At 51.3% G+C, this 20,290-nt stretch overlaps 2 protein-coding genes across 9 annotated transcripts in view; one reads left to right on the top strand and one right to left on the bottom strand.

The window, feature by feature from the left end:
* Positions 1-3,764: 3,764 nt before the first annotated feature.
* Positions 3,765-10,868, top strand: LOC126571538 (leucine-rich repeat flightless-interacting protein 2-like). Of its 5 annotated transcripts, none has more exons than XM_050230139.1 (7): positions 3,765-4,084; positions 7,502-7,861; positions 7,935-8,262; positions 8,377-8,529; positions 8,599-8,753; positions 8,994-9,253; positions 9,700-10,868. In XM_050230139.1, exons 1-6 carry the CDS (start codon positions 3,836-3,838, stop codon positions 9,033-9,035), a joined length of 1,287 nt encoding a protein of 428 aa, XP_050086096.1. In that variant the 5' UTR covers positions 3,765-3,835; the 3' UTR covers positions 9,036-9,253; positions 9,700-10,868. The 5 variants fall into 5 exon arrangements, with proteins under 5 accessions (XP_050086096.1, XP_050086087.1, XP_050086106.1 ...); XM_050230130.1 differs by having other exon boundaries at positions 8,994-9,295; XM_050230149.1 differs by having other exon boundaries at positions 3,770-4,084; positions 7,502-7,852; positions 8,994-9,295.
* LOC126571518 (uncharacterized) overlaps positions 10,223-20,290 on the bottom strand; it is a 63,178-nt gene continuing 53,110 nt past the window's right edge. For all 4 annotated transcript variants that reach the window (XM_050230107.1, XM_050230116.1, XM_050230099.1 and 1 more), the window contains one exon: positions 10,223-18,969. In XM_050230107.1, the coding sequence (XP_050086064.1) occupies positions 12,709-18,969 (6,261 nt within the window). In that variant the 3' untranslated portion in view covers positions 10,223-12,708. The remainder of the gene's footprint in view (positions 18,970-20,290) is intronic.

Genomic DNA, 20,290 nt, shown 5'->3' with positions numbered 1-20,290 from the left:
GATAGCACAGTTTTGCAAAGATCCCGAAAAGGAAATGTTAGAAAAGCGTAGGTGGAATTTTCGACTTCCATGTCGAAAGAACTCCTCATCTTTTGAAGCATTTTAGGCAAGAGCACCCGATTTTATTCGATACTTTCACATAGAAGAAGGTGCTGTGCTTCCAAACAAGTTTTTCAACAACCAAACAAGTCGTATTCTGAGAGAACAATGTCTGATGTACACAGCGGGAGGAATAACACCGATGCACCGGTTTGCATCATGCTGCAGCCATGCGTTAGCGGATGTTGGAAAAAGGTTTATTAAGTCAGTTATCCCATTGTGACCGTTTTATTAAGGAACAGAACGGTTGGATCGGTGTCTTTAACGACAAAATCGTCGCTTGTATGCCTTTTAAAACAGTTTTATTTATTATTTAGTATCGTAACACGTTCAACATAAGCTTAAACCCAGGCGGGTAGGCGAAGCCTTTTAATTCCTTCCGCGCAGAAGGATGTAGAGCCGCAACTGAGGTTTCAACCTCGGCATCACTGTTTAATCGCTTGCCTTCGAAAATTGCTTGAGAGCGCCAAACACATGAAAACAACAGGGTGATAGATCATGTCTTTAGGGAAGAGGCTTCAACGCTGCAAATGGGTGAGGGCGAGCATTTTCCGAGAGAAGAACCACTTCCTTATCGGTTTTGCGGCGATATTCAAATCGTACCTTACTTTAAATATTTCTTTAAGGGGGGGGGGGGGGGGCTCGGTATTAATATTTTGTTGCGACACATATATTGACACATTTTTTTCCCGGAAAATCCCTTCAAAAATATTGTGCAAAAGTTTTGGCTAAATCGAAGCAAAACTGATCAAGTTACAGATTTTTGAAAATCCGCGTTTCATACAAAGGCTCCATGCAGCTCGCTACTTTGTGTCTGTTCCCATCGTACCGTGGAAACTATTGAACCGATTGATGTCAGATTTTTAACACATAATCTGTGTACTGTTTGCCAGGTAACCCCGTCGAGATTTCATGAAAATCGTTGATACTTTTTTTTTAAAACAAATCGTCAAAAATCGTGTTTGTAGGCAAAATAACAAAAACCATCACTTCATCAACATTAAAAATTCTGCCAAAAATCGAAAAATAGGAAAAACTCTTCGGGACTTCCTGGATAAACTTATAATCTTTCAAACGAGTATCGATTAGTATTTTTCTGATGAACCAAAAACACAGCCACCCTCAACCCACCCCCGCCGGATTTCATTGTTGTATGATAGAAAAAATTGGCTCATTTTTATCACCTTCATTTTCCGGATCGTCCGCTTTCCCTTTCCCGCCAAGGCCGCAGATCACCCAGATCTGACCCAGATCTGGCACCTCCCTTCCCCCGTTCCTGTACATCCGGTAGTGACGGTCCCGTGCCCCCTCCGCGTTGTCGAAGCGACGTGACTCGAAGTGATACTCGATGATCAATGGAATCAACGTCATTCAACGCACAGTTCAGTCACCGGAGTGGCGTTGGAAGTCGTGCGGAAATGTCGGCGGTTCCCTGTCGTCCCCTTTTTCCTCTCCTTCCACCCCCCCCCCCCCCCCCCCTTCGGCTTCGCTCATCGCTTTCTGCGTGGACGCGCGCACTGTTGCCAAGGGCCGTGGCCCGGCAGTTTGCGCGGCTCCAGCGAGTAGGACTAATTTTAGACTCCACCGCGTAGGGCGCGACGCATTCCCCCCGCAACCCCCCGTTCCGTTCGGTTCATTGTGCCACGAGGATCTATTTCCGACCAGACTGAGGGGGGTGGAGGGGGGAGGGCGCCCTGCGCTTCGGTGAGACAGCTGGCGGCATCAATGGCCCCGGGCGATACATTAATCCTCGGTCCGAGGGCCCGGGTCGATCGACGACCCCGACGGGCGGACATGGAAACATTCTCGCCGTCCACCCTTCCACACTCTCTGCTGCAATTTGTGCAGTCGATTCGATTCTGAGCCTGTTTTTCATTGGTTTTTCTGCTGTTGTTTGCAACTGTCGAACATCGAACATGTTTGCTGCAAATGCTGCGTCAATAGAGGCAATGGAGACGCATGAGACGATGATCCTCTGATGCAATTGCTCTGATGATCAATGATGAATGATCAATTGAAAAAAGTCTGATGCAATTTTTTGTAGGTTTGCTACTGTTTTTAAAAACATTTCTTTTGGCTCTATATTTCATTGCTTATCAAAAGTAAACAAAAATTAGTGGATTTTAACATGTGATGTTCTTAAAACTGGAAGCATTTTTAAAACCATTTGAGACAACTGCTTCAATCATAAATATTCTAGCAGTGTGCTCGGAGGTGAACTTTAATTTTATGCTCTCTGGAACATCCTTAGTATTTAGGGGCGATATGAGCCGCTATTCGTTCAGGAATTCATTGTTCGATCAATCGTGAAAAGTGTCTCATTAGAGAGCACGACGACCAGTTTCTTCGTCTTCGAAACTGACCACAAATGCATCGATGTTTTTAGGCAAAATCGCCAAAAATCGTGGTTTCTAGGCAAAATCGTAAAAAGCATCACTTTTTTAACTTTAACTATCTGCCAAAAATCGAAAAATTGAAATATCAACAAAAACTTGACGAGGTTACCTAGATAAACTCATAATCTTTCAAACGAGTAGCGATTTGTATTTCTCTGACAACCCATCACGCAGCTACGATGGGCACCGCAAATAGTACCTTCTCGCAGAGACACCTTCACGAATTTGATGCCATGGATGAAGTTTTCAATCAATCTTCCCCAAAATAGCACAAAATATTCTTCAAAAGTTGCAGTTTTATATACTATTTACTTGAAAAAATAAAATTGAATGGCTACATCAGAAAAAAAATCCTCCAAAAGTGATCCTTGTTTTGGCCAGAAATTACCGAAACCCCCCGCGGCCCTTTAATGTCGCTTAACTATGTTCCAGTAGATGCTTCTCGGTCATGTTTGACCAACCGATGCATGAAGGATCTTGAGATGTTCGCCCCGTTTTGCACATTTCCCTGTGGAGCTCCGATTGGATTTCGCATAACCTTTTGCTCTCACCGATCTTACAAACCTTTTTGCAGTGCGCTCGGATCTGCTGCCGACCACTACCTGGCGGTTCCTGGGCCTTGCCCCCATTGTGAGCAGAACGTTTAAGTCCTGTAGACAATCGTATGATTACAGCCGAGAGCTGCTACTATTTCTTTGTGGAATTTTTTTTCCCGCAAAGCAAACTCGACACCTCGACGCCTTTGAGAACCTTTTCTTTTTCAGAATCAGACATCTTTTGCACTTTCTACATCTGTTAGATAGATATGAGTCTACAGCGGACACACAAACGGGGAGGAGGGGGGTGGGTGGGGGGGGGGGGGGGGGTACTAATGCCATACTGGTGTTAGAAAAAAGGCAGAGCAATGAAAATATGCTCATGTTTTTTTTTTATAGGCGACGGCGTACGGGGTCGCGACGCGTCCGGAAGTCCTCAGCGCCACAATTCTCTCTCTTGCATACTGCCCTTTCACTCTCTCTCTCTCTCTCTCTCTCTCCGTCTCTCTGGGGCACACGGATCGGATCCGAGTGTCCAAAAATACGCACGCACGATGCGCTCTCCTCTTCTCTCGCACGCACTGTCCCACTGTCTGTCTGTCTTTCTGACTGACTCCTCTGCTCTGGGCTGCATTGCGCTGCACATCCTCCTGAGAAGGGGAAGCGCACAGCAGAAGCACCGGCAGAAGGCAGCCAATTCTGCGCCCGATCGGACGTGGCCACCGGGAACGCTCCGTCCAGTCAGTCGCTTGCAGTCGTCCACCAAAACGAAACCGGGCGTGGGTAGCCGTGCGTCGTGTGCACATGTGTGTGTTACAACGTTTGCCCCAGGACACACACACCCAGGACCTGTCCGCGCAGCGATCAAGCCGGCGCCCGCAAGAGATGGTGCAGATCAAGAAGGAGCTGGAACAGGCGGGGTGCGGACCGGTGGTTGGCCGCTTGGCCACCCGCAATCCACTCGCCGGTCCACCGTCGCTGAGCGATTGTCTCGAGCGTGCCGAATCCGTCCAACCGAGTGGGCTAGCGGTGAAGGGTGGTACCTGGCACAATGTAAGTAGTAGTAGTCACCTTGTCTCCCACCCCTGTAGTTTCCCCCCCTTTCCTAGTGCTTTCTAGTGTTTCACTTCCTTCCGAGCCGCAAGCCGAGCACGGCAAACTGGAGTGGCGCCCCCCCCCCCCTCCCCCTTCCACGCGTTTTTGTTTCGTTCGTGCGCAGTGCAGCGCAAAAAAAAAAGAAGAAAAACACGCGAGTTGGAAAGCGCGCGGGCCGTTCCGTGCTGTTGAGCGCACCCCCCTCCTCCCCCCCCCCCCCCCGCAGATCGGATCAGATCATCCGGAGATCCGGGACATCGGATAGAATGGCACGCGGCCCCGGGGGTGATGGCGATCGGTTTACCACCGGCACCGCTCGGAATGCTGCTGATGCATCAGTGCGCAGCGTTGTTTTTGCGTTTAGTGATGCGCGCGCGCGCTCTCACCTCTCACCAATCATCATCATCGTCAAGCAGCAGTCACTATCAGATAACAAATGCAATGCACGCATACACCAGTACCGGGCGCACCCAGCGCAGCCCCGCAAAACCGTGGCGGGCCAGTTCAGTTAACGCGCGCGCGCGCCTGCGTTCGTTCGTTCGCGCGTTCGTTCGTAAAATCCTAGTCTCTGTACACGAGCGGCCAAGAGAAAAAGATCTTGGGCACGGGAGATCGTGTGTTGTCGTCGTGTTTGTGTGTGTGCCCTTTGCCTGGTTCTCGGCGTGGCGTGCGTTCCCGTCTATTGCGTAACACACTGCGCGCTGTTTGTCGCTGGCGTGTCACTCCGTCGGTCATTCAGCGCTCGCTAAAGCTGAGAGGAAGGTGCGGTCTCTGCGGTCTCTGCGGTACCCGCTTTGGAAGTACCGCTTTGTGCGTGCGTGAGTGTGTGTGTTGTGACGTGCGTGACGTTGACTCATCGTGGAAAAGTCGGCGCCAGGCTCGTTCCAGACCTTGGTTAGGGTAGGGCAATACCGATTTTACGGCTCCCTCTCTCTCTGTCGTAATCAGCATCTTCTCCCCATTGGTGAACCTCGAGTGCATCCCCCCCCACCCCCCCCCCCCGCATGTTCTCTTGGAATCCTTGGTGTGTCGCGAGTGCGCGAACGTGAACTACTTATCTTACGCTTGTGTCGTGTCGTGGGGGGAGGAGCGCATTCCCGGATGGCGCGGCGCATGAAAGTCGGGGGGGGGGGGGGGGGGGACTGGCTGGCTGGCTGCCTAATGCTGAAGCTTCAGCACGAAGCGCCATCTCTGCATCTCTGCAGGGGCGTCCAACTGGCGCTTTCTCTCTTTCGCTCTCTCTCTCTCTCTCTCTCTCTCTCTCTCTCTCTTGATCACCCTTTAATTTTCCCCACCTCTTTTTTAAAATCGATCGGTCTCGCAGTGCAGTTGATGCATCCATACATAACGTATGCATTAGAGAAAAAAAAACAGAGACAACATTTGAATGGTGATAAAAACATAAACTATCACAGATAATTGAGTTCTGTAAATTACATGTGGGAAGGGAGTTTATCAGTTTATTTGCGCAAAAATTTGACGCCATTCCGAGCAGGATTCGGGAAGTTACACGCTAATTTCGACATTGGTACATGTTTTTTTTTAACTCTTTCTGTGCCTTTTCTATCAATTCCTTCTCCGTTGTTTGCTTATAAAATTGTTACAATACATCCTGCGTTGAATGTTAGGCCAGAAATTATCGATGGACAGTAGCAGGAAGATGTAGAGAGAGGGTTCGCAATCAGTTCGGTAGCCTGCTCCTTTTCGTCTAATTTCTGCCCAAAAAACAGGGATCATTTTTGACGATTTTTTTGTGACGTAACCATTCAACTATGTTCTTTCGAATGACTGGCATATTAAACTGCAACTTTTGAAGAATATTTAGTGCCATTTTGGGGGAAGATTTAATAAAAATTTTATCCATGGCATCAAATTTAGGTAGTCGTGTCTTCGAAAAGATACTTTTTCCCGGTGCCCATCGTAGCTGCGTGATGGGTGATCAGAAATATACAAATCGATACTCCTTTGAAAGATTACAGGTTTATCTAGGTAGCACCGGAGAGTTTTGTTTCCTATATTCCTACTTTTCGATTTTTGACAGACTTTTGAAGTCGATAAAGTGATGCTTTTTGTCATTTTGGCTAATAACACGATTTTTGGCGATTTGTTGAAAAAAAAGTATCAACAATTTTCATAAAATCTCAACGGGGCTACCTAGCGAAGAGTGTACAGATTATGTGTTAAAAATGGCCATTCGATCGGTCAAGTAGTTTTTACGGTACTGGATCGAAACTGACTTTGAAAACGTTGGTTTTCAATCTCACGATCAATGTTTAACTGAGGAATTCATTCATTGTGACCTTGGTTCGATAAAACAACGCGTGTTGTTGGGTATTACAGCAAATAGCTCATAATTCTCACGGTCAATAACGACCATTGCCAAAATAGGAAAGGCGCTAACTCAAATGCAAATGCAAAAGAAGCGCAAATGGCAAATAGCTACACCAAAGCAGACAAGAAAGCAGTCACAGTGCTGCGCCGAACTTGCCCCCCTCCAAGTCTCAATTCCCGGAATCGAGAGGCACCAGGCGTCGATGGCTGAGCGGTCGATGGCGTCTCGCTATACTGTAATGGTCTCGATCGACGTTTAATTGTTTGGGGAATTCCCTCATTATGTGACCATGGCTCTACTAGACGGAAGCCCAGCAGCGCAGGTAGACTGCGAAAACGTAAACAAAGTCGTAAGCTAAAACAAAACAATCAACAACTACGCTGCGAATAGCGTACCAAAGCAGAAGAACGGTAGCTGCTGGGCTGCACTTTCCCCCCTAGAAATTCCCGGAATCGATCTAGGTCGAAGACGACTCGGGGCTCGGAATCGACTGCGATTTTTTGCAGGCGTGAAATCGTGGGTGCGATTCCAAGCGCCTATTATTTATTTAGCGCCGCGGATTTGAAAAAAAATTATAACTTTGTCAGTTTTGCGTCGATTGATTACAAAAAAAATACACAACACTCTTGAAATGATCAGCTTTCAGGGAAAAATACCGAAGCCCCCCCCCCTTTAAATTGTTGAGCAATAGCGCAATGAAGTTGCTTCTCTTTTGTCGCGCCATCATGATTAGAGTTCGACGGATGGAGCTTCTAAATTTTGTCTGATCACTCATCGGTAACTACTTTTGATGCTGCACTTTTAGTGTCGGTAGTGTGATTGACGGTTTGCCCATGAAAAATCGGTAAAATTTGTCTCTCTTTTTATTTATTGCATACGTTATTTCCCACCAATCACTAACCATTCTACCATAGTTTTTGTTTGGTTTTTAAACGGTGCTATCCTCTCCCATCCCACCGTTGAATGAACCCTTTTTTGTGTTTTGTTTGTCACAATCAACTCAACTGGTTTTTTTTTTCCCCCCCACTTCCACTTTCCAACAGCGATCCCAGGGCGAGGCGCACTTGGCGACACTGCGGAAGGCGCGTGCGGAGGCACGCGAGGCCCGGATGCGGGAAGTTGAATGTAAGCAGCGGGAGCTGGATCGGGACGCCGACCGGGTGTTCGAAGTAGACCAGCTGGAAAAAACCCTCGATCGGGCTGCCGCCGAGATTTGTGCTCGTCCGCCCCGTGGTGGTGGTGCCGGTGGTGCCTGTGCCGCTCCAGGAGGTACCGCGAGCGCACCCCGCATGCAGCGTGCCGTGGAGCAGCTCGCCACCTGCGGCGAACTGCTAGCTGGAGCGGTTGAAGGTGCAAAATCGGATCTTTACGAGAGCTATTCCGCCGCCCTGCAGGTATGGGAGGTACGTGTGGTGGTGGTTTTTTTTCAATGTTTTTCACTCGAAAATTTTGCTCGTTGACCCTCGAATCCGGCAGGAGGTACGGGACTGCTACCGCGCCGAACGGGAGGAGCTCATCTACGAGGTGGAGCTCCTCAAGGACTCCCAAACGGAGTCGGAAGAAGCGCACTCGCAGCTGCAGCGGGAGCATCGAGAAAAATGCAAGGAGCTCGATGCGACCAAACGCGATCACGTCAAGATTGCGGAAGAGCTGCGGCTCGTTCAGGGACAGCTGGCGGAGCGTGACGAGCTGCTGTCCTGCCTGGGGTACATGATTGTAACCCTAGAGAGTGATGATGGTACCGATGCATGCCGGGCACTAGTGGGCACGGAGCATGGTCGACTACCGACAGCCGGTACACTCGGTAGGTTTTCCTGGGTGGGTGCACCAAAGACCCAAGTTTCCCCGCTTCTGTTACACCCTTCTTTTTTTCTTCTCCTTCTTCTTTTTCATTTCTTTTCTTCACTCACTCATAAAGACGACTTTCTGATACCGGTCACAAAAGAAAAGGAGAAGCTGGAGAAGCGGCTGGACGCTGCCCAGCAGGAGCTCCAGGAGCTACAAACCAAGATGCAGCAACTTGGCTTGGATTACTACGGCGAGCTGCTGCAGCATGACGAGTTGCAATGGCGTAAGTAGCGAGGCCCAGACCGGGAGACCCAGTATTAATGTTTTCGTTTCGCACCGCACACCACTACAGAAGACGTGAAGGAAGCCGTCGAACATTATAAAAACTGTGCCAAACAAAAGGAGAAAGAAAACTATCGACTCCACAACCAGCTCATAGAGACTCGCTCCTATGCGGAGAAATCCGCGGAGCAGTTTGAGATCGATCGCCAGAAGCTTCTGCGTGAGGTAAGCCGCCGATGTCTAGTGTGGTGGGGGGTGGGGTGGGGGCGGGGGTTATACGGGGCTCAGGGATCGCAACAACAGTATCTTCGTCCTGGGGCATTGTTTTCCGGGTACTTTATCGTTTTCTTTTTCCTTTTTTTTCTTTTTCTTCTCTGATTCGCGTTTCGTTTTCCTTCTTCGTTTCCTGTAACTCCGATGTCACTGCCGCGGTGTTTTTTTTTTTTAATTTGGCGGTTCACTTAGCCCATTGTCACGCAGTTTTGGGACGAGTGCCACTGCCAGTAAGCGTGCCCCTGCAATCGGGTTGCTTATACGGTAGCCGCAAACATGAGGCCCAAAGGCCAAATGGGCTCCAAATGTAAAATGTAGGAGTTTGCAAATTAAAATTATTCCCGTCCAATCGCGGTCCAGTAAAGAAAATACGGAACCCCGGCACAAGGCTCCTGTTTAGCGGCATCGTTGCTTCACTGCCCCCGGGGGGAGGGAAGCAATAAACTATCTGCGTGAGTATAGCGAAGAAAGAGCGGGTTCCATCCACATCACTGGTACGTTTGTAGCTTTGCCGCGTGTTATTCACCTTAATATGCGTGTGTTTGTGTGGCACTTGCTTGCAACTAATAACACCGTCACTAAACACTTCTCTCATTGGCAACACATAAAAGCAATTCACTCAAAAATCACACATCATGTTTTTTTTTTTTCTAATCGTTTTTTAACTCTCTCGCTCTCCCGGAGATTAACCAGAGTGACGTGTGCTCAGCTAATGCTACTACTAATGCTCGATTTGGTTTGACCGGTGGCTTTTTAATTTTACGTTGGATTTTGGATTGTGGGCGCCCACCGCTTTCTTTCTTTTTACACTCATACTCTGTTTTCTCTCTTTTCTCTTCCCCTGCCAACACCGGACGCCGTGTAACTACAACACCGTGCCGTGTGACAATCGCAACAGGAACAGAAAGCGCTCGAGCTGGTCGAGGAGCTGCAGTCGGCCAATCGTACCCTTCAGGTTCGTTTGGATCGCCTCATGAACAGCTCCCAATCCGAATAATTGCGGCACGGCGGTGAGCTGAGGAGTGATTGTCGATGAAGGAGTTTTTATTATCAACCAATCAATAATTTATTATCCTGCTGTGTCCTACAAGTGACCGCACGCTCACGTTAATTTAAATAAATAATAATTAAATTCGAATCAAAAAAGACAGAAGGCAGGTAGACAGACAGAGGTAGTGAATTCGATAGTGACTCTTCAGGCCGGTGGTTGACGCTTTACTTGATTAGTTCGGTTTTATTCTCTCGTATCTTGTAGCAGTTATCTGTAGTCGTTTTCATTCCCCTATTTCATTTCATTTTCTATGGCTAGCAGGCAAATCTTATCGAAATCGATTGCCTAAATTTAATGCCATGGATGAAGTTTTTATCAAATCTTCCCCAAATTAGAACCAAATATTTTTGAAAAGTTTTAGTTTAATATGCCATTCATTTGAAAGAAAAAAAATGAATGGTTCCTTCACAAAAAATCATCAAAAATGATTCTTTTTTTTTGGTAAGAAATCACCAACGCCTTGAAATACTCTCGCTTCAGCATCTTCCCGTCACCATATCTTCACCAACTGGGCATGGTCGAATGAACGCGCTTGTTTTTTTTTCTCCACCAGCTCTCACTGATCGTGTACCACCCTTTTCCCATCCATTTGAACCCACGGGTTGGCCAAATCACTCCCCAGGGGCTACTGAAGCGTACGATCAGAAGCTGCCATTCTTTCTTTCTGACTTTCTGCAGCAACCAAACTGTTTTCTATCGATACCGCGACCTGTCTGCTACAGATCCGGTTCGAAGGACCAAATGTATTCGATTCGACTCGTCAGGCCGGTGTGGTTGATGCCTAACTGATAATTCGTTTTATTCTCTCGTATCCTGTATGTAGTTATCTGTAGTGGTTTTCATTCATAGTTTATGTTCATTTAGGTTCAGTTAATTTTACTGACATTTAGGCATATAACATGTACAGGTAGAAGAAGGTAGCAGAGTCGAGTGCCTAGTCTGGAACGTGTGACCGAGTGCCCGTGCGACAGCGAATATACAGCAGTTAAATCTGTTAGCGTGCTCCACACATAAAAGTTCAACTAGGACAGCAATCCAATTTGTTCCGGTCCTAGTTTTTATTTTTTTGGTGCAGAGTCAATCGAGTCGCTATTTTCGCTGCCGCCTCTTTTGATTAGCGGTCCACACGCTCGCGTGATATTTATAATAGTACTAAGTAGTAAATTAATGAAATTCAACGTTGACTGAATTAAAATCGTTTATTTATAAAATAAATTGTGCAATAAACCCTCATCGGTGTCGTGATTCAGAGGCAAGGGGAGCAGTAATCCGAAAACATGACGATACAAATGAGAGACGGGATATGCGATTTGTAACCAAACAATGCCATCACGCCAACCCTGTGTTGGTGCGCGTGTGATAGATAACAGAGAGCGGCTAAGTATTTCGGATGCCAACAGATGTGTAAATAAAACAGTTTGTGTTTTCTGAAAATAAATTCAAACTTTTATTAGAAAATCATTCTACTTGAATTTCATTGTTTTCGATTGTTTTGTGTTTGTGGGTGTGTTTTTTTTTGTCATTTCAAAATTCGTTATAAAATTCTTATGCGTTACTACGTCTCTATGGGTTGCGCAGTTCACTCGCACCGCACTCGCCGGGTGTTTTTTTTTCGGGGCATCGCTCCTTGATCGATGCGGCGGCGAGTAACACGCCGAAGATAACCTACAATAAAAGAGGTGAGTTTTTCGGGAGGGTTTGCGGGAGGAGTAATAGAAAATGAGGGTGGGGAGAGCAAAATAAAGAATAATGATGAAGGTAGAAGGGTAAAAAAGTTAAACAAAATAAAACATTAATTAGCGTACGTGTATCAATGCTTAAGTGTGGGAATGAAGCGGGCGCGCGCATTGTGTATGCTACGCGTTACGCATAACATGCACACACATGCACAACTCTTCTTACTCTAGTGGAATGGATCTCGTATGGAGTACGCACCCCGGGACAACAGGTTTCCCAGTGCAATAGGGTTCAAAACTTATGTGCTACGAACGGATTTAAAAAAAATTAAACTAAAACTAATAAAATTAGTAGCAGAAGCAGAAAAGGAAGAAGACGAGCCGGAAGAGGCCTCGCTGCCCTCTGCCCCTTCTCATTCTCCTCTGCTCCTACGTCTCATCTCAGAACATGGCACACCCCCTACTACTGCTGCTGCTGCAGCTGCTGCTGCTTCCACTTCCGTGCGTAACGGTGTATGAACGGTCGTTTGTTTGTTTATTTTTTATTTTTTTGTTGTCTAATGTAGCGGCACTAGTTACCTACTGTCACTAACGTTGCTCCTTACCTAAAATGCTTAATGCACTGCATGTGGAGCGCAATACTACGGCATTACCACGTAATTCGACACGCGCGCTTTTGTGGCGGCGCTTCCATGATTGCTTATGTTTACATTTGATTTTCATTTTCAACTAACAAGGACTACCGCTACATCGGCCCAGGGTGTCTATAATTGATTGCTTTTACTACGCAGCCCACGCTCACCAGCACTTGGCAAGTGTTCGATCAATGGAACCGCATCAGATGCATGCTACCCATGCTTAACCATCGGTCAATAGCGAATCGGCTCCACCACTTGCCTTCGGTTCCGCAGCGCGCATCTTACTTCTAAACGTTGAACGTTGGTGCGCACCCTAACGCTGCACGCATTGTTGACCACTCGGCCCCGAACCTTCTCTCTCTCTCTCCATCTCCTCAGCTCAGCTCTTGGTTTCAATTATCACAGACCGCCGCGCCACGCACTCGCCAATAAAAGAAAAATAAACAAACCCCCCCTCCCTTTCGCTGCTGCTTTGCAGTTTGCATCTTGGCCCGGCAAAATGGGGGGGGGGGGGGGGGGGGGCGGCCAAACCTTCCCCGCTTCTATCGGCGTCCAGCACCGGCGAGCTGGAACCGCGCCAGGTACGACTCACAGTCGGCACAGTACATGGCCGGCAGAATGCAGTGCTTCTTGCGGCACAGATTACACTGGACCGCTTTGGCCGATGGTTTGACGATCGCGTTACCATTGCAGGTGGCAATCGGGACGACACGGGTCGGTGGTAGGCCGAGGATGTTCGATAACGCCGGTTGCTGCTGTTGCTGTTGCTGTTGACCATCGAGTGACACGATCGGGGGGGAGGGCAGATGATGCTGCTGCTGCTGCTGCTGTTGGCTGGTGACCGGTGGCAGTGGTGAACCGGATGGTCCATCAGCGCTACCACCCTTGGTGCCAGGTTCGAAGCTTACCTTCTTTTGTGGGGGCTTCTGTTGTTGCTGCTGTTGCTGCTGTTGCTGAAGGATACCTAAGGCTGGATGGAGTTGCTGCTGTTGCTGATGTACGGCCGACAGCTCGTGGTACGGGGAAGTCGTCGACGGGCTCATCTCGTACCCGCTCACTAGCGGTAACCGCTGGTAAGGTGAGCTGCTCAGCTGCTGCTGCTGTTGCTGTTGCGCGTAGGTGTTGTAGGCGGCTGTGTGATGCTGTTGCTGCTGTTGTTGCTGGTAGTTGCTGAGGGGCAGTGGTGGCTTCTGGTACACACCTTGCACCCCTGCACCACCTGTTGCCATTGAGATGCCACCGTTCGGTGATGAGCGCATTAAGGTTGCGGCGCTACCTTGCTGCTGTTGCTGTTGCTGCAACATGGTGGCCAGGTTTTGTCGGATGCCAAGTGGTAGTGCCGGTGTACCGTTCGCGACTACAGCAGCGCTCGTGCTGGTGGTGATGGTTGTTGGCGAAGCCGAAACAGTCTGATAGCCAATGTTGACCTGCTGCTGCTGCTGCTGCTGCTGGTGTTGCACAGGTATATGAAGCTCGTGCTGGTACGGTACACTCATGTAGGGTGATGTTGGACCTACCGTTAGCGAACCGGAACTGCGACCATCGTAGCTGAGTTCACTACCCGAATCACTGCCATATAATCGCTGCTGCTGCTGCTGCTGTTGTGCATATTGTTGTTGCTGCTGCTGCTGCTGCTGCTGCTGCTGCACCTTTGGCAAGGTCGACAAGAACTGGTGTGTCTTGAAACCGGCAGCATTTAAGGGGATAACGGAGTATGTTTGCTGCTGCAGCGCTTGTGGCTGTTGCTGTTGATAGCTTTCGCTGGTGTTGTTGCTGCTGCTCGCTCCGTAGTACTGCTGTTGCTGCTGCTGTAGCTGTCGCTGGATCTCCAGGTTCTGCTTGTGCATATCAGCGGCCAGTGAGTAGGCGGGCCCGGAACCACCGACCGACGGTGACTGATGACCGATGACCGAGGACGGTGGCGATGCTACGGGTGCTGGTACGGCCGCTGCCTTGATCGGATGGTACGTGATGCTGGTCGAGAGGGTTGGTAGCCGCTCGTGTGCACCAGACGACGTACCGGTACCACCGGGGGGTTGGCCAGACAAATGGCCACCACCGGGTGGCACTTCCGACGCACCCCCATTTAACCAATCGCAGCTCGTCGTTGGGTTGGGCTCGTTGTCACCGGGTGCGGTGCCACCGTTGGCCGTGGCCGTTCGCAGGACACGCTCGAGGATCGGGTTCGGGATGAAACCATCGTCCTCGTCCTCGTCGGCCGTCGCCACCAGGATGACTTGATCGCAGAACGAGACGCTTTTCTTCTTCGTCCGGCCGAGCGCTGACTTGGCGGGTGGTGGCGGCTGCGCACCACCGTCCCCTTTGCCCGGTGCCCCATTGTTGAGCGTTTGCTGGACGACCTGGTTCAGCATCTCGACCTCACGGATCTCCTCCTGGATCTGGCTCTGGGCGATATCGTAACGGGGCTTCGGTAGCTGCATACGGTACGCCGCCGCCGCCGCCACCATCGAACAGTCTACCTCGTCCACACCAGCTGCCTCGGTCGCAGCACCAGCAGCAGCTGGCGGTGGTAGCGGTGTCGGCGATTCTGTCACACTTTCGCTCTGCCTCTGGTTCGGCACGGTCGGTGAAGGGGTTGCCGTCCGCAGGCTGACACACGGTTGCTGTTTCGGGTACTGCTGGTGCTGATCCAGCAGCAAACCGCTCATGCCGGTGCGCACGTTGGAAGGGAGCAGCGACGCCGCCGATCCCGCCGCTAGTGCTGGCTGCCCAACAGGCAGCTTGATTTGCTCGAACCGTGATGCCAGATCGCGCACACTACGCTGATCACCGTGGCTGTTCTGCTGCTGCTGGTGCTGCTGCTGCTGGTGCTGCTGTTCGTGGGCCGATTGTTGTTGCTGCTGATGCTGCACAGTCACCTCGCGGCATTGCTGCTGGTGCTTGAGGGCGAGCTGCTTCATCTGCAGCTCCTTCAACCAGATCTCCGATCGGGTTGTCTCGTTGAGAATCTCGTTCGCGCTGATGGGGTTGTTGGGGAGATACTGTTGCTGCTGCTGCTGCTGCTGCTGCTGCTGCTGTTGCTGTTGCTGTCGCTTCTGCTGCAGCTGCAGCTGCTTGGCCTGCAGCTGCGCCAAAATACTGGTCGTGTTCTGGATGCCGGGTGATGATTGATCACGTGCCTGTTGCTGGAGCAGCTGTTTGTTCTGTTGTGCGTAACCACTGTTGCTGGCCGCCGCCGTCGCCGCCGCCGCAGCCTGCAAGCTCTGGATCTCGCTGAGCTGCTCGTTCAGCGGCTCAAAGTCGATGGCGGGCGGTGGCGGTGGAAAGTCTTCGCTTGCCTGTCGCGAATGGCACGTGGTCGAGGGCGGACTCGGGTACGGTGGCAGCTCCAGTACCTGGGGCGGTGGCGGTGGCGGTGGCGGGGGCCCTTGTTGATGGTACGATCGCGTGATCGAGTCCACCTCCTCGCTGCCGTTGCCGGTGTCGTGCACCAGTTTGGCTGTTTGTGCTGCAGCACTGGCGGCCGGCGGTTGTTCCTGGGGTGGTTTCACTGGTGACTGCTCCTGGTGCACCACCGCACAGGTGGTGATGATGGTTTGGCACGAGTCCTCACTCATGCTCGTGTTGGAGCTGATGGTTGAGATGTTGGAAACGTTCGCCTCGTGGAACGGCTTGATGCCGCTCGGTGGCAATCCAGTGTTGATGGTTGCTGCTGTTGCCGCCACGGCCGCCGCCGCCTCCGTCGCATACTCCAGCTGGCGTAGGTTGACCCCGTTCAGGGGTAGCTTCTGCACTTGCAGCATAGCCGGGTGAGAGGATGGTGGATGCTGCGATAAATGTAACATCTGCTGCTGCTGCTGTTGCATCAACTGGTGTTGCTGTTGTTGCTGTTGTTGTTGCAGGCTTGCCGTGTTGGCACCGGTGTGATGGGCGGTCAGCGCCGACCCAAGACGAACCGGCGGTGGTGGCGGTATCTTCGGTATCGACAGGGACCGGCCACTCCCGTGGAAGCTCTTGCGCATCAGCTTGCTGCGCTCCAGGGTCGGGTTAGCGTTCGCGATCGGATGGTAGTCGAAGTGGCCCTCGGACAGGTAACCACTGTTGGCACTATCCTGGGCACTAGCCGCACTCATCAGCCCGACCGCACTGTCATCGAGCGATGCCCGGTGGGGGACCCCGTACGGTCCACCACCGTCTCCACCACTGGACACCCCACCGAGGGTGGCACTACCGATGATGAGGGTCGCACCACCACCACCACCACCACCACCACCACCAATATCAGTGCCACCGCGGCCATCCTCACCAGCACCACTGCCGGCACCACCACCACCACCACCACCGGCACCGTTTGCGGCCTCGGTAAGATCGGGCATCGAGCGGTTCTTGCGCCGTATCAATCCACCCATCAGCAGCTTCCGGCGGATTTTGTGCTGCTTCTTGCCCGACTTTGCCTCCTTCTCTTTCCGCTCGCTCGCGTCCTTTTCCTCCTTGTGCTTGCGCAGCGTGTCCTTGGCGTTGACTAGGCCCGGATCGGCTGCCGCTGCGGCCGCCGCCCCCAGTGCCCCACCCTGCCCCTTGTTCCGATCTTCACTTCGGCTACGCTTCTCGCGGCACTCCTTGCCCTGCTCCTTGTCGCCGGTCCCGGTGACACTCGGCACCCCGGCACCGCCGCTAGCGGATGAGCGCGAGAAGAGGCTGCTGCGGCTTTCGCGCTCCGGCGAGCGCACCTCGTCCTGTTCCGCTCGATCCTCGAGCAGCTTCAGCGTGACCTTCTTCTTCGGCAGTGTGGCGTAGATTTCGATGTTCTTCGACGGTGAACCCCGGAGCATGCCGTTGGTGGCGGCGGACGCCGTACCGGCGGCCGTTGTTGTCGCACCGGCGGCAGCAGCAGCCGCTGCCGCCGCTGCCAGCACCTTTTCCCTGCTGTTCTGGCGCCGGTGCATCAGCAGACTGGTGCCGGTTCCCTGCTGCAGCTGGTGGTGATGTAGCTGAGTCAGCTGTTGCTGCTGCTGCTGCTGTTGCTGCTGTTGCTGCTGTTGCTGCTGCTGTTGTAGCTGTTGCTGCTCCTTGATCATCTCACCACCCTTCTCGACGAGAATGCGCCGGTGTAGCGAGCGTGCCCGCATCACGCACGCATTGTGCTTCATCCGGGCAAATGTCATCGTGTGCGGGTTACTGTACGGTGCGTCCATCGCTGCCCGGGCCTTACTCGCTGCGGCATTGCACAGTACCAGGGCCGTCTCGAGATCGTGCGCATCCTCGAGGAGGCGCGACTTGTCGAGCAGCTGGTCCGCCTCCATGCACAGCTTCTCGCAGTCCCCGGACAGCACCACCGAGTCCGGTATCTTGGCCGGTGGTAAAAGTTGCTGCAGCAAGTGCTGGTGCTGCTGCTGCTGCTGGTGCTGCTGCTGGTGATGACCACTGCCACCCGGTTGGTGTTTCGAGGGGAACGAATCGGTAGACGAGAGCGAGTACGAGTCGTAACCGGCGTCATAAAACTGGCCCCCGTTTGTTTGGCCCCCAGCGCCACCAGCACCATGCCCACCGGTGACGAGCCCGGGAAGGGTCGCGGGTCCACCACCGGTCCCATTCGTGGTCCCGTTCGTGGTGCGCGTCGGGCTAGCCGGTACGCTGCCGACCGGCCGCTTCCCCACCAGATACAGGTACGGGTGGTCGAGCGTGGTGGAGGAAGAGGATGAGGCCGAGTTGCGGTCACCGCTCCAGTTACCGGAATCGCGCCGACGCGGCTGATTCAGGTGGTCCGGCATCGACAGGCCGTCCGGGGACGACGAGCTGACACTGTTCGGTGACACGTTCGGCATGCTGACCACACTGACGGTCGGTCCCGGTGCCGCGCCACTCGGCGATTCGGCGCTTAGGCACCGGTGGAGCTGCTGCTGCTGCTGCTGCTGCTGCTGCTGCTGCTTGGTAGCCCCAGCCAGTGAGCGGTGGTGCAGAAGTTGTTGTTGTTGCTGCTGCTGCTGCTGCTGCTGATGGTGATGCTGCTGATGGTGTGTATCGGTGGGACCCGGGAATATCTTGTCCTGGATGACGGACAGGTTCTGGTACTGGGCGTTCAGTACACTCTGGACCGCCTTCCGGCTAATGTAGCTGCCCTCCTTGTCGCCCGACGGCGTACCGGTACCCAGGTGGTCGCTATGGTTGGTGGTGCCGCTGGTTCCACCCCCTGCCGGTCCCTGCGATTGGGGCTGCGGTGGCGGGAAGATTTTGCTCTGGATGACGGCCAGGTTCTGGTAGTCGCAGATGGGCAGTGCCCGGTTCGGGGTCGGCGTGATCGCCCGCCGCACATTCGAACCCATCGATGCCTTCTCCGGGCTGGGTGTAACGGCGCGCCGGTGCGCCTGTGCCAGTGCCGCCAGTTCCTGGGGCGATGGTTGCGGTTGGGGTTGCTGCTGCTGCTGGTGTGGCCCGTTCGGTTGGGTCTGTGGTTGGGGCAGCGCATAAAGCAGCAGCAGCGGCTGGTAGCGCCCGCGGGCACACTTGTCCACCACGCCCTCCCAGCTCGGGCCAACCTCCTTCACGTTCGCGTCATCAAAGTACACCCACACGCGCAGCTTCGTGTGGAAGAAGAAGGTGGTGTAGTGTTTGCCGTAGTACGAAACCACACCGACCAGCTCGTGGTGGACGGTTTGGGCCCACCGCGCGTCCGACACCTGCTGGAACACGTCGCACAGCCGGAGCGTCGTACCGATCGCGTTCAGCACCGCGTGCACCTGGTCGGCCGGTGGACGCTCCGAGTCCCACACCACACCGATCGAGACGACATCCGGTCGGTTGAGTAGCGCACGCCGGATACCGATCTTGGCACCGCATCCACTCTGCACGCGGAGAGAAAGAGAGAGAGAGACAATATTATTAGGATTAAAGAAAGAGAGCGAGAGAGAGAGAGGGTTGGGCCTCCCTAAATGCGGGTTCGTCACTTAAAACGGAATCTTTGAGTCTTTTGTTTTGGGCCGCGCAAACGCGCACAACTTTGACGATTTAGTTTTTAGAAAACACTCTACCTAAGAGTGTTTCTGTAAATGCCATTATAAACTACAACTTTTCAACTATATTTGGTCGAATTTTGGAGATGATTTATTAAAAACTTTATCCATGGCATCAAATTGAAGGAGTGCATGAGCATGGAACCAGTATGGGGTGCGACATTAAAAAGAAATCCATATCTTTGTCCGTTTTACTTCGATTGAGCCCAAAAACTGTACACAGTATTCTTGAAAAGATCAGCATTTATTGGAAAAATGTGAAACATGTATCACGAAAACAAAAAGTATACAGGGTGTGGCAAAAAAAACCTCTGAACTGTGAAGCAGTTGAACTGCAACAAAGTTTGAACTGCTGCCATTTCTAAACTACTCGTTCGATAGGTGGCAGATTTTTTTTTTCCAGTGATAGCTCATTCTATTGTTTATAAGGGAATAAAGCATTTTAATGGGAGACTGTAAGAAAAAAATGTTATTCGTGATGGAATGCAAGGGTGTCTTTTTTTTTTTAAATTTTATTTGGTAGCAAAACCACTAGCGGGTATCGTTATAAGCCTTCCAGCATTTAAATGTGAATTAATCAATTGGATCGCGGACCATAATTCGTTACTGTGATACTGGTAGAATTGCCAGAAGCCCTGAAATTCGACCACAAAAATACGCAACATACAAATAACGTGTTCAAAAAGTTATGAAGCAAATTAAAAGAATTTTACGCCGCAGCTTCACTCTAAATGTTGTAGATGATTGAATTCCAGTTCGAATCACTCAACCAATACTTCAAAATAAGCTTTAAATAAAGGTCTTTTCAATTCTAAACTGGGCTGAATTCATACCGTATCAAAACAAAAGAAATTAGAGTAAATAAAGCCAAACAGCTACTTCGTTTGGCCACAAGTGATGAGATTCCGAACTTGGTTTTCTTCAATGAGAAACTATTAAACCATAGGATGTTTTAAAATGAAAAAAATGAAAGGGGTTTAGTTGCCAGGGAAGTCAACTGATGATTTACACCCTCCCGGCTGGCCACCAGGACGCATAAGCCGGGCTTGATAACCGGGTTTGCGATGCGATAACACGCACTTTTTCTCACTCAGCGCATAGTTTTGTTCGGTGGATCCAAGGTAACCCAACAAATAAATGTGCCAACAGCTAT

Source organism: Anopheles aquasalis, chromosome X (assembly GCF_943734665.1).
Source record: "Anopheles aquasalis chromosome X, idAnoAquaMG_Q_19, whole genome shotgun sequence".
In the NCBI taxonomy this organism is placed as follows: domain Eukaryota; kingdom Metazoa; phylum Arthropoda; class Insecta; order Diptera; family Culicidae; genus Anopheles; species Anopheles aquasalis.
The sequence above is the reverse complement of the archived record's forward strand: the minus strand, read 5'-3'. Positions and strand labels throughout refer to the sequence as shown.

Bases quoted from the DNA above. Each gene is read 5' to 3' on its own strand.
- LOC126571538 (XM_050230139.1), top strand. From the start codon at position 3,836: ATGTGTGTGTTACAACGTTTGCCCCAGGACACACACACCCAGGACCTG. The intron at 4,085-7,501 runs GTAAGTAGTAGT...ACTTTCCAACAG, and splicing joins AGGGTGGTACCTGGCACAAT to CGATCCCAGGGCGAGGCGCA. The intron at 8,530-8,598 runs GTAAGTAGCGAG...ACACCACTACAG, and splicing joins GCATGACGAGTTGCAATGGC to AAGACGTGAAGGAAGCCGTC.